The 17,238-nt window shown below is 44.1% G+C and overlaps 1 protein-coding gene across 2 annotated transcripts in view; it reads right to left on the bottom strand.

Moving 5' to 3' along the window:
- Nucleotides 1-17,238, bottom strand: part of TMEM131L (transmembrane 131 like) — a 200,166-nt gene that overhangs the window by 67,174 nt on the left and 115,754 nt on the right. For both annotated transcript variants that reach the window (XM_029610214.1, XM_029610130.1), the window contains exons 8-9: nt 2,482-2,553; nt 1,507-1,645 (exon numbers count right to left, since the gene is read on the bottom strand). In XM_029610214.1, coding sequence (XP_029466074.1) covers nt 1,507-1,645; nt 2,482-2,553 — 211 coding nt within the window. The remainder of the gene's footprint in view (nt 1-1,506; nt 1,646-2,481; nt 2,554-17,238) is intronic.

The following is a 17,238-nucleotide window of genomic DNA, read 5'->3' as shown; positions in this document are numbered from 1 at the left end:
TTTGGCGGCTGAACGCCCTACGGTCCTCTGCGTCAGCCACCTGTCAGCCAAGAGCAGGAGTTGCAGGCAACAGAGTTAGCCGGCTCCCCAAATTCTCTCTCCTCCTGCACTGTATCACCTTTCTTCTCTGCATGTACAATTCTGCACTCTTTTCCGTATGTCGCACCACCACAATGGGAGGGGGCCGATCACGCAGACCGTCCTCCAGTCACAACCTCTCTGCACTAAACAGAGCGGCCCTTTTTTTTTTTTTAAATAATCATCTTTAACCCTGAAGGTTCCTCCTGCTCCTTTGGATTTCCAGCTCAGGTTTAAGGTGTCAGAAGCTTCATTCACAATTGCCTGGTGGGGAAGCGGGGGAGGGGCAGGGGAATTTTTTTCTCCATTTTATATCCCCTCCTAACTTGCTTAGGTTATTTATTGCAGCGACTTTCCTCAGCCCGGGGGGGAGGGGGGGAGTGGAGAGGAGACATGCACCAGGTCTCCTTTCAGAACCATGCAACCGTGGGCCCTGAGTCCAGGAACTGTGTGTCTTCACTGCACGACAGGCTGGCACTTCCCTACCTCCCGAGGAGCCATGAGCAATAGAGATGTGAATCGGAACCGGAATCTGTTCCGATTCACATCGTGAATTTTTTTTCATGCGGCCCGATCAGGTGGGGGTTTTTTTTGGGTTTTTTTTTGTTTTTTTAATCGGCTGCGCCCGAGCCGATAAACAAAAAACCCACCCGACCCTTTAAAACAGCTCCCTTAGCTTCCCCCCCCCAAAACGTTTTAAAATTACCTGGTGGTCCAGGGGGGTCCCGGGAGCACTCTCGGGCCGTCAGCTGCCACTAATAAAAATGGCGCCGATGGCCCTTTGCCCTTACCATGTGACAGGGTATCCATGCCATTGGCTGGCCCCTGTCACATGGTAGGAGTAATGGACGACCGGCGCCATCTTTAAAAATGGTGCGGGCCATCCAGTGCTCCTACCATGTGACAGGGGCCGGCCAATGGCATGGATACCCTGTCACATGGTAAGGGCAAAGGGCCATCGGTGCCATTTTTATTAGTGGCAGCTGACAGCCCGAGAGTGGGAGATCGCTCCCGGGACTCCCCCTGGACCACCAGATAATTTAAAACATTTTTTTTTTTGGGGGGGTCAACTAAGGGAGCTGCTTTAAAGGGTCGGGGTGGGTTTAGGGGTTGTTTGTGTGCCGTTTTTCCCACCCTCCCCCAGAACGATAAGAGAACCCCACAAACAATTTCTTGGGGTTTTCCTATCGGTTTCGGGGAGCCCCCGATTTCTGTCTTTGAAAATATCGTATGATATTTTCAATCGTCAGAAATACGATTCACATCCCTAGTGAGCAACACTTCCAAGGCATCCTCAGCCCGCAAGGACAACCTGAGTCAGGAACCAAACCCCCAGATCCTTCTGCATGGCAGCGCAAAGCACCAGCAGGGAGCCGGCCCGGCCAGCTGGTTTCTCCCTGAGAAAAAGCACCGGTGTTTTCGGCTTACCTGAATCTTCAAGGCTGTCCGTCACCACGCAGACCATGAACAGGTTCTCCATGATGTACTGCCTCGGGCTGTCCGGCCCACGCTGGTCGCCATGCGCCCGGATCGCCACGTTCATCTGCAGCAGCAAGGAGCGATCGGCCTGAAGAGAGGAGCCAGGAGATCAGCACGTCTTGCGGAGAAGCGGCAGCTTATGCTCCAAGTGTAAAAACCAAGTCAAGCCCTGGGGCGCAGAAGCCCATCAGCCGTTTATCAGGATGGCAAGGACTGGAAACTGCCAACCGGGAAGAGAGATCTAGCAGAAACCATCTTTGCGGTAAGCTCTGGTGCTTAAGGAGGAAATGAGGGGCAAAATTGTTCTTGTACAGATCACTAGTAAGAGCCCCAGGGCACTGATAGGAGAGAAGCCCTTCACAGATCCACAGAACGGATGCAGGGCCTGCACAGAGGCTTAAGGCTCAAAGTGCGCTCACTGTGAAAGAGAAGGTAGGGCGGGGAGTATACGACAGAATCCTTCATCACGAACCCACCACCAAAGCCTGGGGTCAGATATATTTATTTATTTATTTATTTATTTAGCATCTCTTTTATACCGATATCCGTTCGCACATCGCATCGGTTCACAATAAACAAAAACTTTTGGGCGGGGCCCTTACATGTAACAGATAACTTAGTGAACTAGGAAAAATACAATTAACTTTTGGGAGGAGCCCTTACATATAAAAACATCAATGGGTAGATGCAATGCAATAGAACTGTAACTATAACTATATACATGAGAGTGCACAGTACAAAATCAGCGGACATAAGGCGTTCATAACAAAATAACATTGTAAAATTCACAGAGGGGTTTTATGTAATAGGGGGTGGTTAAAGCAAGGCAGGAGACGGCCAGAGACAGAGACAGGTCTGGAGGGATAATTTGGAGGACCTCGCCTGCCACGGACTCCTGAACTCCAGGAAGAGTTAATGCCGTACCTTCTGGTGCACTTTATAATGCACAGCCCATGTCAGACGAGCTTGCACCAAACTGGTATTAGTGATTTCTTCCTGAAAAATAAAAAAGGACAGTGAGAAACAAAACACTGTGGTTTCTAACTCAGGTCTCTTTTAGGAAAACATATATCTGAACCTGGTGTGGCCAAAGAAGCCATGGAGGCGAGGAGAAGCATGTTACCCTAAGATGACAGATCACAGGACTCTTCAAAACTGAAAGCAACTTTTTTTTTTTTTTTTTTTTTTTTTTTTTTTTTAAAGTAAAGTCTTTTCCCTATATCCCTTCCCAGTCATCTCTGCCACGCTCTCCTTTCCAGATGCCATGCTGGAGCAGTTCAGGAGACCCTCACCGGCCCGAGAACAGGATTGATGTCTCTTCCAAGGCACACCCTTCAGGGCCGCTCACTGGCTGCTAGAGGTCTCCACAGTGACGGCGGCCATCTTCTCCTCCTTGGGCCTGAGTGCACCACACCTCCAGGGCAGGCCCAGGCTTGACTGGCACCTCATGGACAGGGGGGTGTGAGGATCTCAACTAAGATGCCCCACACTGCAGCACATGATGCTAAGGGATAGAAAAAGCATTTTTAAAGCCCACCTTTTCCTTCTGTGTCTTCCTCTGATTTTACCCATTGTTTATCCTTTCCTCTCTCCTCCCTTCCAAGCTCCAGAGGGTAGGAAAAAACAGAAGGAAGGATTCACCCCCCTTTTCCACTTCTTCTATTCTATCCCTTCTTTCCACACTCAAACCATGTCATAATCCTGGACACCACCTCACTCAGAAGCTGCCTCACATATCATGGTCCCTCCAACCCCTCCCCACTTGGATGCGGCCTCTCTTCCCACATGCCTCAACTGTCACTGATGCCACCTCCTTCTTCCCACTTCCCACCACCCTCTCCCAGTCCCTAAACTGCCTCTGATGCTGTCCCGCTCCTCCCGGTCATCGCTGCCTCTCTCCCTTCTCCCAGCCCCAAAGCTGCCCCCAGTCACCGTTGAAGTTTAGTCTGGAGCCCTTGATGTAGAGACAAAAAGAGAACCACTGGCACCATGGATCGGCAAGGACGACGGGTGGTACGGCTAGCAGAGGTGAGTGGGCTGCAGTTGGGGAGGAGGACGCTCAAAGCGGCAGCAGAGATGCAAGGCTGGAGAAAGACTGGCCGGTTGCAAGAGTCAGGTGCAGGCTGCTTCCCACCCCCCTGATTCTGAGGCGAGGGCTGGATTATCTGCTTACATAGGAACCTGGTTACTTCTGCACAGTTCGGTTACCACCGGGAGCAGTCCCGATATAAGGTGTCACCAACTATTCATTTGCTGACTGTTATCATCTGCATACTTCTCATAGAAAACCCCAAACGTGAAATATCACATTAGCCATCAGGTGGAGCTCTAACACCACGTCAACGATTGCTAGGGTGGACGACGAGACCTGCCAGCGCCAAGAGCGACAGGAGGATGTTAGTGGCAGCACAATCGGATTATAATAAAGGGACAGGTGAAAGGAAAAGCAAACAGGCAGTCTGATTCATCACTGCATGAGTCTGATAAAAAAAAAAAAAAAAAAAGGCAAATAAATGAGCTCATACATTGAGCTAGCCAACAGAGTACATCACTCCACAAACGAAAGCTAACGTGCACCACGCCATAACCCGACCCAGATTACAGGGACCGCGAGTGCCATCGGCCGCACTCCACATCACCTCCACAGGTGAAGCCAGGCCTGTCGGGGTGACAGAGTCAACTGGCAAGCCCAACCCCATCATGTCAATCATCAATGGACTTCCCCAGACCAGTGCTCTTCACTGGGTTTTTATTGTTGATTTTTTTTTAAGGGCGGCCACTTTCAATCCAGAGCTGGGTTGGGGATAGGGGTCTCCCTCCAATGTCCTGGCTGACCAGAGGGACCCCCTCACAACCTTCCATTCGCCATCGGCACCCCCTCTGTCCCTCTGCTGTTCTTCAGTCAGTGTGGGGGTGTATAGCTTACTTTGCTGCCGCCATGCTGTACCTATACTGTGAGGGGTCAGAGTGTGTATGTATGTATGTATGTATGTATCTTACACTGCTGCTGGTGTGCTCTGTGTTTCATTACCCCTCTACCTCCACCCTTTCTCATTTCTTACCCCTTCCCTTGCCCCCTCTCAAATTACACTACCCCTGGTTCCCCTTGCCAAGGGCTAAGACACTGAAAAAGGGGAGAGGCCTTCAATCGTGGATGGAGCATGCTCCAGGAGTTTTCTCCCCAGTGACACTGGACCAAACAAGGACCTCCCTAAGGGTCTATGGGAATGACCACTGCTCCTGGGTCTTGCCTTGAAGAACACTGCCCTAGACAATCTCCAGATGTACCAGGGGCAACTAACCCATCACTAAAATTACAAAACTGTCTAGGGGCTTGAGGACACTAACTCAGGTAACAGAACCAGGTGGTAAGCATGACCCCTTCCTAGTATTACCCCACTGCATGCTGGGGCTTGTGGACCAGTTCTTCTTGGGGAACTAAGACCTAAGAGGCTACACGTTTAGTGGGTTAAATGTAAGACTGGATTTAACTGTTCTGGAAATATAAAAGGGGGGAACTCTTAGTGACCCTCTATGAGACACAGACAGCTGCTACTGAAATGGTGGCAGGGGTGAGAGGAGACAGATGACATCTTACTTTTCAGTTCATGGCTTTAGATTGGGATATGCATTTCACCAATCAGAGCAGAGTTAGACCCACTACTACAGAAAAAAAAAAGTCTTTATATTTACTTAAGTAAAAAAATAAAACTTGTGAAACCTGCAGGTCATTTGTATTATTGATATGCAAACACAACACCAGGACTGTACACCCACATTAACACAGGAGAGAAGAGTAGAGCCCACGTCACACCAGGACTGTGCACTAATCCCAACACAAGAAAGGGTCAATCCCAGCCAAAGTCTCACCAGGACTGTGTACTCTCCCTAACACAGGAGAGAAGAGTCCAGGCCAGGTTATACCAGGATTGTGCACCAACCAAACTTAAACCGTTACTAAATCAAACGAACTTCCGAACTGTCCTACAAGCTTTAATATTTGCCAGCACTGACTACTGTAATGCCCTACTATTAGGATTACCATACACGACAATAAGACCACTCCAAATACTCCAAAACTCGGCCGCCAGAATTTTGACAGGCAAAAGAAAAAGAGATCATATCACTGAAACGCTAGCTGAACTACACTGGCTGCCAATTGAATACAGGGTAAAATATAAAACCCTTTGCACTATACATAAACTAATCCATGATGAAAAAGCTGAATGGCTAAACACAGCACTCCGCGTCCACGTCCCACACAGAAACCTGAGATCTGCCAACAAAGCCCTCCTAACCATCCCCTCAGTAAAAACTGCAAAACTAACACAAGTCAGAGAAAGAGCACTATCATTGGCCGGGCCGATACTATGGAACACCATGCCCATAGAGGTAAGACTACAGAGAGATTTCAAGACTTTCAAAAGAGCTTAAAGACATGGCTCTTTAGAGAAGCCTTTTCACAAAGAGAGCGAGAAAGAGAAAAACGCTGAGAACTGTACACACAAAATCTTTATACAGCACTAGCACTTTATATGTATGTACGTCATGGTTTGTTTACTACACCTCTTAATTGAATGTATAATCTAACAGTCTTTATTGTAGTCACAGGTCAGATTAGACAACACTGAACATATAGCCATTATTATGAAACTATGTAACCAAGCTTATCAGGCACCTCCATTACTAATAATAGGAAGAGATGTATGTATAATTTACTATATGTGCCACTATGTAAACCATTGTGATGGTAATATACTGAACGACGGTATAGAAAAGATTTTAAATAAATAAATAAATAAACAAGCATAGCACAGGAAAGGAGCAATCCCAGTACAAGCCTCACCAGGACTGTGCACCCACCCTAGCAGAGAAGAGGGGAACAGAGTCTAGTTATCTCTTGAAGAACTCAAGTCTCCGTGTTTGAAAGAAACTTACACAAGCTCTTCAATCTTAGATCTCTATGTCACCCTCTAATAAAGGGGCAGAAACAGGTGCTGTATGCCCACATATAGCACAAACCAGACTCCCTCCTACAAGAAGCCAAAAGCAAAAAAATAGAAGAATCCTGGAAGCAGAAAAATGTGTGTGGGATTCCATTCCTAGAGTTAACATTCAATGTTCTCGTTTCTCTGATCCATTCAAAAAATATATAGCAGAATTTAAAAAAGGCAGAGCAAAGGGTGACCAAAATGATAAAGCGAATGGAACGATTCCCCTTCAAGGAAAGGGTAAAGAGGTTAGGACCGAGGGGAAATATGGTTGAGGTCTATATAATAAAGAGTGGCTTGGAACAGGTAAATGCAAATTAGTTGTGAACTGTTAAAAAGTACAAAGACTAGAGGACATTCAATGAAGTTACTAGGTGCAGGGCCGGCGCATCCATTAGGCGAACTTCAGCGGTCGCCTAGGGTGCCGAGCAGTAGGGGGCGCCGAAGAGCAGCCACGTGGTGCCACAAGCGGGGCCTATCCCGCTCATAGCAAAGAGAAATAGAAACTATGTGCTGTAGGGGGCGCCGAAACAGATGGGGGGGGGAACACGACTGGGGGGGGGCAGTGCAAAGTCACTTAGCATGATCAATAGCCTTGCACTGGCCCCGACTAGGTGATACATTAAGAAAAATAGGAGAAAATACTTTTTTACTCAATACATAATTAAACTCTGAAATTTGTTGCCAGAGGATGTGGTGAAAGCTGTTAACGTAGCTGGATTTAAAAAAAAAGGTTTGGACAAGTTCCTGGAAGAAAAAGTCCATTAATCATTATTAAGGTGTACTTGGGGAAATCAACTGCTTATCCCTGGGATAATCTGTCCTTTGGGATCCTGCCAGGAATTTGTGACCAGGATTAGCCACAGGTGGAAAAAGGATACTGGGCTTGATGGACCTTTGGTCTGATTCAATAATGGCAAATCTTATGTTCTTATTTTTCACTTCAAAGCTGAAATATTTTCTCCAAAAAAAGGAGGGTTTAGGGCACTAGATTTGCTCTTATAAGTGTGTCAGGCAGCAGGAATCCTTGGTGTGGTAGCTCTGCTCATGCCGTCTCCTTTAAGGGCTGCTCAAAGGGAAGGAGCAGCAGAGTATTGTACCTCCAGACAGGCTTGTTGATGTCTGATCAAATTCTAGTACATGTCTGCATTTCATGTCCTTCCATTCACCCCTCATTACCCAGTGGCATCTTCAATACGAAAGTTGGCAACTGCGGCACACTAGCTCTCTTTCTGCTCAGCTTTCATCTGTTTTGCCCATGATTCCACATCTTGAAAATGTTCTGATGTACTCATCTCAGACTGCACTATGTTTTCCTCTCTCTCTCATTTGCCATCTCATGCCCTCCAGTACTAGACTAGCTAATTTGCTACAAGAACCTCTGATACATGACCAGAAGATCTCATGTTCCTTTTCACCAAGTCTTCCATCACAGTTTGCCCAACCCCCTTTCATTGGAAATCATGTCCTTCCAGCTAATCTTCAGAATTTCAAATGCATGTATTTCAAGATCCTTTTATTTTATGCCCATGTTTCACTTTACATCCTGTCACTGAGATGAAAGCACTCAATAGCCTTTAGCTTTAAAACTACATTCTTTCTAAAAAAAAAAAAAAAAAAAAATCTTTATGGTCCCAAAAGTTATTTTTGCATTCCCAAGTCTACTTCTTTTAAATATTTTCCATGATCCACCTTCTCAGATATGCAATTTATTTGTTTTATTCCATCACAGAAACAGAGAACGTGATGGCCGATAAAGACCATATGGCCTTTTTGGCGGAATGTGATTACTTAACTTTAACTGGATATCTCTACCCTTCGTTGCTAAAGTTATTCTTTTTGACATTATGCAAGATAGTGCGCCTTTGTTAATAAATATGTTAATCAAAGGATAAGTAAAGCCCTTCTTCAGGCGAAGAAAGCTATACTGCATTGCTGGATGGTCAGGTAGGCGAAGAAAGCTATACTGCATTGCTGGATGGTCAGGCAGAGCGATCCACCGACGTTAACTCAGTGGAAGGATCACTGCAGCAGATGTGTCTTTGTGAACAGTATGTGGGAAAAAGAAATATCTGTAAGAAGAAAATTCTGCGTATTTGGAACTCATATCTATGATCCCTATCGCATACAGCAAGAAGCACGGTTCTTAACAGTTCTGCATAATGTATATATATATCATGGGCTTGATTTAACTGATTTTTTTTTACGTTCTTCTCACAAGAATTGGCCACAGCTGCCAAAGGACGTTTGGTGTGTTCGAGAATGGGGGATGGTTATTCTGTGGGTAGATAAGTTCTTGTAGCTCAGCGGGGCAATTGAAGAGTTCATCAATTGCCCTGCATTTTATGATGCTATTTCTGTTGTATTAAGGTTGGAAAATATAATAAAAAAAAGATTTGAGCATAAAGACCTCCATGGCCCATCTACATCTCCTGCTTAGCTTCATAGTCCCTTCCTCTCCTTCAGAGATCGCCTGTGCTTGTCCCATGCTCTCTTGTCCTGGTCTCCACCACCTCCACTGGGAGGCTGTTTCATGCCTCTACTACCTTTTCTGTAAAGAAATATTTCCTTAGATTACTTCTCAGTTTACCCCCTTTCACCTTCATCCCAGAGTTCTTTAAGTCTATTCCCCCACATGTTTTAGGATGAAAACAGTTGACGTAGCTACCCTCTGGACCAACTATTGTTTTATATCCCTTTAGAAGGTGTGGTCTCCAGAACTGTACTCAATACTCCAAATAAGGTCTCACCAAAGACTTATATAAAGGATTTATCATTTCTCCTTTCCTGCTAGCTATTCTTCTCTTTATGCATCTAAGCATACTTCTTGCTTTTACTGTTGCCTTATCTACTGATTTGCCCAACTTAGAATCATCAGAATCAGACACCCCCAAATTCCACTCTTGTTTTGTATACAGAACTATACCCCTTATACTGTACTATTTCCTTGTGTTTTTGCAACCCAAATGCTTGACCCTGCATTTTTTATGTAGTACATTTTAGTCCTCAGACTCTAGACCATTCCTCCAGCTTTATTAGATCCCTCCTGCTTTCCAGGCCTTCCAGGGTGTCTATCCTATTGCCAATCTTAGTAGCATCAGCCAAAAGGCAGACCTTGCCCTACAGCCCATCTGCAATATGGTTTACAAAAGCACCAAACAGAACCGGAGCGGAGACCAATCTCTGCGGCACACTGCTGGTAGGCCTCCTTTCCTCGGAGTGAACATTTATCATTACCCTGTGTCGCCTCCCACTCAACCAGTTTCTAATCCAGTCGCTCACTTTACAGCCCGTACCTAGGGGGCACAGTTTATAAGTTGCCTATGTGGATCCATGTCAAAGGCCTTGCTGAAACCCATATAGTGCTCTCCCCTGATCCAACTCTCTGGTCATCCAGTCAAAGAAATTGGTTTAGACTTGTCTGACAAAATCTACTTCTGGTAAACCCATGCTACATCAGATTCTGTAATCCACTGAATTCCAGGAACTGCACTATCCTCCGCGCTAGCAGCGATTCAATTAATCTATTCAGCACGGAGGACAGACTAAGTGGCCTGTAAGATTTTAGATTATTCCTTACTTCCACTTCTGTGAAGAGGAACCACTTCAGCCCGTCTCCAGTCCTTTGGAACCACTCCTGACTCTAAAGAAGCATTGAAAAAGGCAGACAGTGGGGCTCCCAGAACTTCCTTAAGTTCCCTTAATATCCTAAGATGTAGCCTGTCCGGCCCCATCACGTTATATATTTTTCAGCTTTACTAGCTCCTCACAAATGGACTTAACTTTCATTTCTATTTGTGGCAGATTTCTGTCATTTTATTCCAAGCCCTTCCTCGGCGAACACTGAACAGAAATATTGGTTAAGCAATTCCACTCTCTCCTCATCAGCCTCTGCACATTCCCCCCTCTGAAGCTTACAATCCATTTGTGCACTTCCTCCGGTCACTATCATATCTAAAAACACATTTTCTCCCTGTTTTACTGAAGTAGTTATTTTTTCTCTCTCACTTGTGCCTGCGCTCTCCTGACTACTTTCTCAGCTGCTCTTAGCTTTTCCAGATATTGTCACCTGTCTCCTCTTTCTGTGATCTTTTGCAGTTTATGAACGCTGACCTCTCTCTCTCTTACCTTTTCAGCCACTTATTTACAACACCACAGTGGCCTCTTTTTCCCTCTTCCCTTAATTTACTTTTCTCACAGTGTCACTTTTTAGTTTTGCCCACTGCTTTTCTGCTCCCTCTAATTTGTCCCATCTCGTTAATAAATCCTCGAGGTAGTTTAGTTTCTTTTTAATCGTGCTATACCGTCTTTCTATAATAATCAAAACAGTTTAATAACTGTAATAAGTGCAAGTAAAAAAACATTAAAATACCAAAATAAAACAACAACTTCCACAAGACTAACTGGTACTCTCCCTCCAAGTTACTTTTCTAAGTCCAAGACCCTCGTTTATGCTGTAACAGTGAACCACAACCATCCTGTAATTACTGGATCCTTTGAGGCATCAGAAACGCTCTTGCCATTTGTAAACCTCAGGAGAATGACCTATTGCCTCTGTATTGAGCCATGGTGTGACCACATTTATTATTTTTTTTATATACCGACATTCGATCTGAGATCTTGAATATTGTGTGCAATTCTGGTTGCCCCATATCAAAAAAGACATAATGAACTAGAAAAGCTACAGAAAAGGGTGACCAAAATGATAAAGGGGGTGGAGCAGTTCCCTTATTGAGAAAGGCTAAATAGATTAGGGCTATTCAACTTGGAAAAAAGATGACAGAGGGGACATGACAGAGGTTTATAAAATCATGAGTGGGGTGGAATGGGATTATAAAGGACTGCTATTTACACTGTTCAAATAATACTAAAATAAGGGGACCCTCCATGAAACTAACAAACAGCAGATTCAAAACAAATATCAGCGGAATCTGTTGCCAGATGTGTCAAGGCATCTAGCACAGAGGGGCTTAAAAGAAGTTTGGTCACGTTCCTGTAATAAAAGTAGATAAACATTATTAGTCAGGAAGACTAGGGTAAGACATTGCTATCCCTGGAATGAATAACAGGAAATAGATCTATTTTTTGGGATCTACAGGGTACTTGTGATCTAGAGTGGTCAGATAGGATGCTGTGCTCGATGGACCTTGGTCTAACCCAGAATGGCATTTCTTATGGTTTGTTACCAGTTGCCGACAATCCAGGACTTCCCTGCTTCTAGATGACACAGCAGCCGGGATGTCCCATTCAACATGCGGCAGATTGTAATCACTGGGTCAGACCGAGAGTCCATCAAGTCCAGTATCCTGTTTGTAACAGTGGCCAATCCAGGATACAAGAACCTGGCAAGTATTGAAACATTAAATAGATTCCATGCTACTAATGCCTGTAATAAGCAATGGCTATTTCCTAAGTCAACTTGACTTTCAGCAGTTTATGGTCTCCTCCTCAAGGAACTTGTCCAAACCTTTTTTTAAACCCAGCTATGCTAACTACCTTAACCACAACCTCTGGCAATGACTTCCAGAGCTTAATTATGCATTGAGTGAAAGAATTTCTTTGGTTTGTTTTAAATGTGCTACTTGCTAACTTCATGGCATGCCCCCTAGTCCTTCTACTATCTAAAAGAGTAAACAACCAATTTACATTAACCTATTCTAGTCCTTATGATTTTATAGATCTCCATCATATCCCCCCTCAGCCATCTCTTCTCTATCCTATACAGCCCTAACCTCTTTAGCCTTTTCTCATAGGGGAGCCGTTCCGTCCCCTTTATCATTTTGGTTGCCCTACTCTGTACCTTCTCTCCTGTGCATCAATATCTTTTTTGAAATGCTGCAACCAGCACTGAACACAGTACTCAAGGTGCAGTCTCACCATGGAGTGATACAGAGGCATTTTAACATCCTCTGTTTTCTTCACCATTCCCTTCTTAATCATTCCTAACATTCTTTTGCCTTTTTAATTGTCACAGCACACTGAGCTGACAATTTCAATGTAAGGTCCTCTATGTCACCTAGATCTTTTTTCCTGGGTGGTAACGCCAAACATTGTGTAATTATAGCATGGGTTATTTTTCCCTATATGCAACACCTTGCACTTGTCCACATTAAATTTCATCTGCCATTTGGAAGCCCAATCTTCCAATCTCACAAGATCCTCCTGCAATTTATCACAATCTGCTTGTGATTTAACTACTCTGAATAATTTTGTATCATCTGCAAATCTGATGACCTCACTTGTCATATTCCTTTCCAGATCATTTATAAATATATTGAAAAGCACCGATCCAAGTACAGATCCCTGAGGCACTCCACTGTTTACCCTTTTCCCACTGAGAAAACAGACCATTTAATCCTACTTTCTGTTTCCTGTCTTTTAACCAGTTTGTAATCCACGAAAGGACATCGCCTCCTATCCCATGACTTTTTAGTTTTCTTAGAAGCCTCTCATGAGGGAATTTGTCAAACGCCTTCTAAAAATCCAAATACACCACATCTACCAGTTCACCTTTATCCACATGTTTATTAAACCCTTCAAAAAAATGAAGCAGGTTTGTTAGGCAAGACTTCCCTTGGGTAAATCCGTGCTGGCTGTGTCCCATTAAACCATGTCTATCTGAATGCTCTGGGATTTTGTTTTTTAGAATAGTTTTCTCTATTTTTCCCAGAACTGAAGTCAGGCTCACCGATCTAATTTCACGGATCACCCCTGGAGCCTCTTTCATAGCAATTTTGTGACTGTCTTCAATGAAATCTCTATCCTTTTTCCCCCTGCAAAGTCAGTCTATACATCACACCAGTATAAATAGATATCTTGCTCCCTCTTTCCAAATTAAGCTACAGTGCAGCCCCCCTTTTTTTTTTGGCTGATAAGCACAATTTTTTTTTTTTTTTTGCATTCAAGCTCCTTCCAAAACCCTTACAAGTTGCACACAGCGCTAATTCTAAGGCAGACCAGCCCCGCCTTTCAAAAGCCTTTCCCCAACAGATATATTATCTTGTACAAAACAACAGACCGTTGCACACCACTGACAGATGGTGGGGGAGAAGGGGGAAGGTAGCAGGTGTCTCTGTTGGTTTTCTTTAAAAATAACACAGAGGCAATTAAGCCTCCCTTTTGCATCAGTGATAAAATATAGTGTTATTACACTCCTAAATAAATAACAGCTCGTTTTTCCTTAGGTAGCTCGAGGCCTGCTGTGCTCGGGGAATGCCCCCAAGATGCCCCAGCCTGTCGGTAAGCTGTCTCCTTCTGCTGCATCTCTCTCCCAAGCTCGGCAAGGAGAAGGAGGAGGGTTAGAGGGAAGCCAGGTCCTCAGCCGCCATGGTGTAATAGCTTGCAATTAAAAAGCTACCTGGGACGCTCATGAGTGTGCACAGCTCTGCATTTCGACATTGTGCGCCGGCACAAAGTATTTCAGCCTAGCTACGAGTTGACCAGGCTGTAGTGTGGCTTTAAATAAAATACAGCCAAGCAAACACCTGCTTTTGTTCAAGTGAAGTCCAAGCCAGGAATGACAGACATTCAGTTCATCTGTGTAAAGGGCCTCTCATGGTCAATTGTTAACCACTTTTCCTGGGAAGAATCCCAGTTTTTCTGATTTTTTGTATTTTCTTTCTGCATTCCTTTCTCCCCATTCCAGAGGCAGCATCGCCCAACAGGCTCCAAACCTTCAACACTACCTCACAGGCTCTGCCCTCGACACACTACGGATGCCCAACCAGTTCCGGACCTTTATTGTGCTGCAGCCGCAGAATCATCCCAGAGGTTCCGTCCCCAAACGTGTGACAAACGCAGCGGTGCCCCCCAGATTCTGTCCCATGCACGCTGGCGATGCAGCTCTGCTTTGCCGGTTTCATCATAAGAACATGCCATGCTGGGTCAGACCAAGGGTCCATCAAGCCCAGCGTCCTGTTTCCAACAGAGGCCACACCAGGCCACAAGAACCTGGCAATTACCCAAACACCAAGAAGATCCCATGCTACTGATGCAATTAATAGCAGTGGCTATTTCCTAAGTAAACTTGATTAATAGCAGTTAATGGACTTCTCTTCCAAGAACTTATCCAAACCTTTTTTGAACCCAGCTACACTAACTGTACTAACCACATCCTCTGGCAACAAATTCCAGAGCTTTATTGTGCGTTGAGTGAAAAAGAATTTTCTCCGATTAGTCTTAAATGTGCTACTTGCTAACTTCATGGAATGCCCCCTAGTCCTTCTGTTATTCGAAAGTGTAAAAAAGTTATCATAGCAGCGCTACAGAGCAGCCACCATCCAACACGTGACGTCCTAAGGACTTCACAGGCACCGTAGTGTCCAACAAGGTTCGTCCTGAATTTGTTACAGATGATGCGCTGCCTGACCAGTCCCGTTCCCAAATGTGCTGGAGACGCAGCACCACTTGCTGCACCTGGCCTGGTGTTTATTTACTGGGAGTAGATGTGTTATACGCCTGCCAGGATGCACCCACCTGCTGCAGCTTTCCTTCACACAAGTCTCACCGGTGCATCACAAAAAAACATACAAGGCCAATATATTTAGAAGGCCGTTTAGTGGACAAGTTATCCGGCTAAAGCTGTCTGGTATATTCCGCAAGATAAATGTCCTGCTGAATATACTTGCTTAAAGTTATCTGGCTACAACTTCTAAAACTAACCAGCTAAGTCTGAATAAAAACTGTTGGATTTAGAAATTATCTGGCCTTGTATGGTCGAATAACCAGTTACTTCACCAGATATAGTCAAAGATATCTGGTTAAGTAGAGATCGGTAAAAGGGGAAAAAAAAAAACACCGTAGGTAAAGGGCCTGTGGTCATTTCTCTTGATCCCTTGTCCAAATTATAGCCGAGGCCCTGTCAGCCTTGCATCTGCCAACCCTCAAACCCTCTAAAGTATGTTTACATGTCCTGGGCCCGCCGACACTGTCAGCAATTTATTTTATTTTGTTTCCTTTACTGGTGAAACAACCCATTAGCAATTTAAACAAAATGATAAATCTTCCCCCCTTTCCCCCCAGACTCTCCTACCCATCCACGGGCAAAGAACTGGCCAGTCCACCCCCCCCCCCCCCCCCGATTCCTTCCAGACCGTGCCAGAAGCAAGGTATCACCTTATCCCATTACTGCTATCAGTATAATTATATTAATGCAATAATAATAAATGGAATAATGATTTCTTATTATTGTTATAGCTTATGATTCATTGTTAGTATTATTACTCCAGTTTTATTGCCTTATTACTTTTGGCTAAGACTTTGCACAGTAGTCTGGTAGTTAAGGTTATTTTGTTCTTTCTAAATTTGTTTTTATTTTGTTTGGTTTTTTTTTAATTGTCATTTTATATTATGATTGTCATTTTGTAAACTGCCACAAACAATTTCTTGGAGCGTGTGGTATATAAAAAAAAATTGATAAAATAAATACATACATACATACATACCAGCACTCCAGCATGAAGTCTATCAAATTCAGCACTGGAAGCGCAATTAATGTGTAAACAAACTTTAGAGGGGTTTGAGTGGTGGCAGATACAAGGCCAACAGGGCCTCAGTTATAATTTGGATAAGGAATCAAGAGAAATAGCCACAGGCCCCTTTACATATTTTTTTTTTCCTTTTACAGATGTCTCCTTAACCGGATATCTTTGAAGATATCTGGTTAAGTAGCACGTTATCCAGCCACATAAGGCCAGACAACTTTAGAACTGCTCAAAAACAGGCCTAACGTTATCCAGCTAACCTAGCCAGATATACCCAGTATTTGGTTAGGTTAGCCGGATATCTCAGCCCCTCCCTGGAACGCCCTCAACACACCCCTTTTTTATCTGGCTAAATTATAGCTGGATAAGAAGATCTAGACGGTTAAGTGGCTGAATATGCTAACATTTGACATTTAGATGGATAACTTGTGAGTTATCCATTTAACTGGCTTTTGAATATTGAACTCCTAATTTCAGTCATCTCCACAAACACCAACAGTTACCGAGGAAAACACTGACAAAGTATGGCCTACATTTGCTTTTCTCTTGAATTTAAAGTTTCAAGCACAGATTGATAAATAGAAAACAAAAAATTAAAAAAAATTCACAAGTGAAGAGGCTCCTCCCTAAACTGATTAAAAAACAAAACAAAACAAAACTTGAGAAAAACTTTATAAAAGACGACAGATCAAGGGAAGCTCTATAGACGTTGGTCAGGACCCAGCACAGCAGAATACTAATACCAGCAGTGTAAGAGCTGATTAAGGCAGGGCTGTGTTAGGGAAATGAAAATTTCCCTTTCACTTTGCAAAGTAAAACCACTGGGAAACCATAAGAGCCAATATTGAATCTCTCACTAAAGGCAAAACTAAAACTTCCCATCCGGGTGATAAGGCTATGGAATTCCTGTCCATTCACCCAACTAAGGGAAAAATCCTCGCCGTGCCAGAATATTGCTCATTAATACATTTACCATGGCCAGATTGCTGCTTTATGGTGACAGGAGAGAGTTGAGAACCAGTCTCTTACCAAACTTCTAAATGAGCTTGGGCTGAGTGGTTCCTGAACCATAGCTCCTTTGAAGCTGAGAGTGTGAGCGATTGCTCATACATTTCAGAGCACTGCTCACAGGTTTCACATGGTCGCTCACGTACATTTTTTCTTTGCGCTATATTCAGAAATGCAAAGCTGATACTGGTGCTCAAAAA

This window comes from Rhinatrema bivittatum, chromosome 1 (genome assembly GCF_901001135.1).
Source record: "Rhinatrema bivittatum chromosome 1, aRhiBiv1.1, whole genome shotgun sequence".
Lineage (NCBI taxonomy): Eukaryota > Metazoa > Chordata > Amphibia > Gymnophiona > Rhinatrematidae > Rhinatrema > Rhinatrema bivittatum.
The sequence above is the reverse complement of the archived record's forward strand: the minus strand, read 5'-3'. Positions and strand labels throughout refer to the sequence as shown.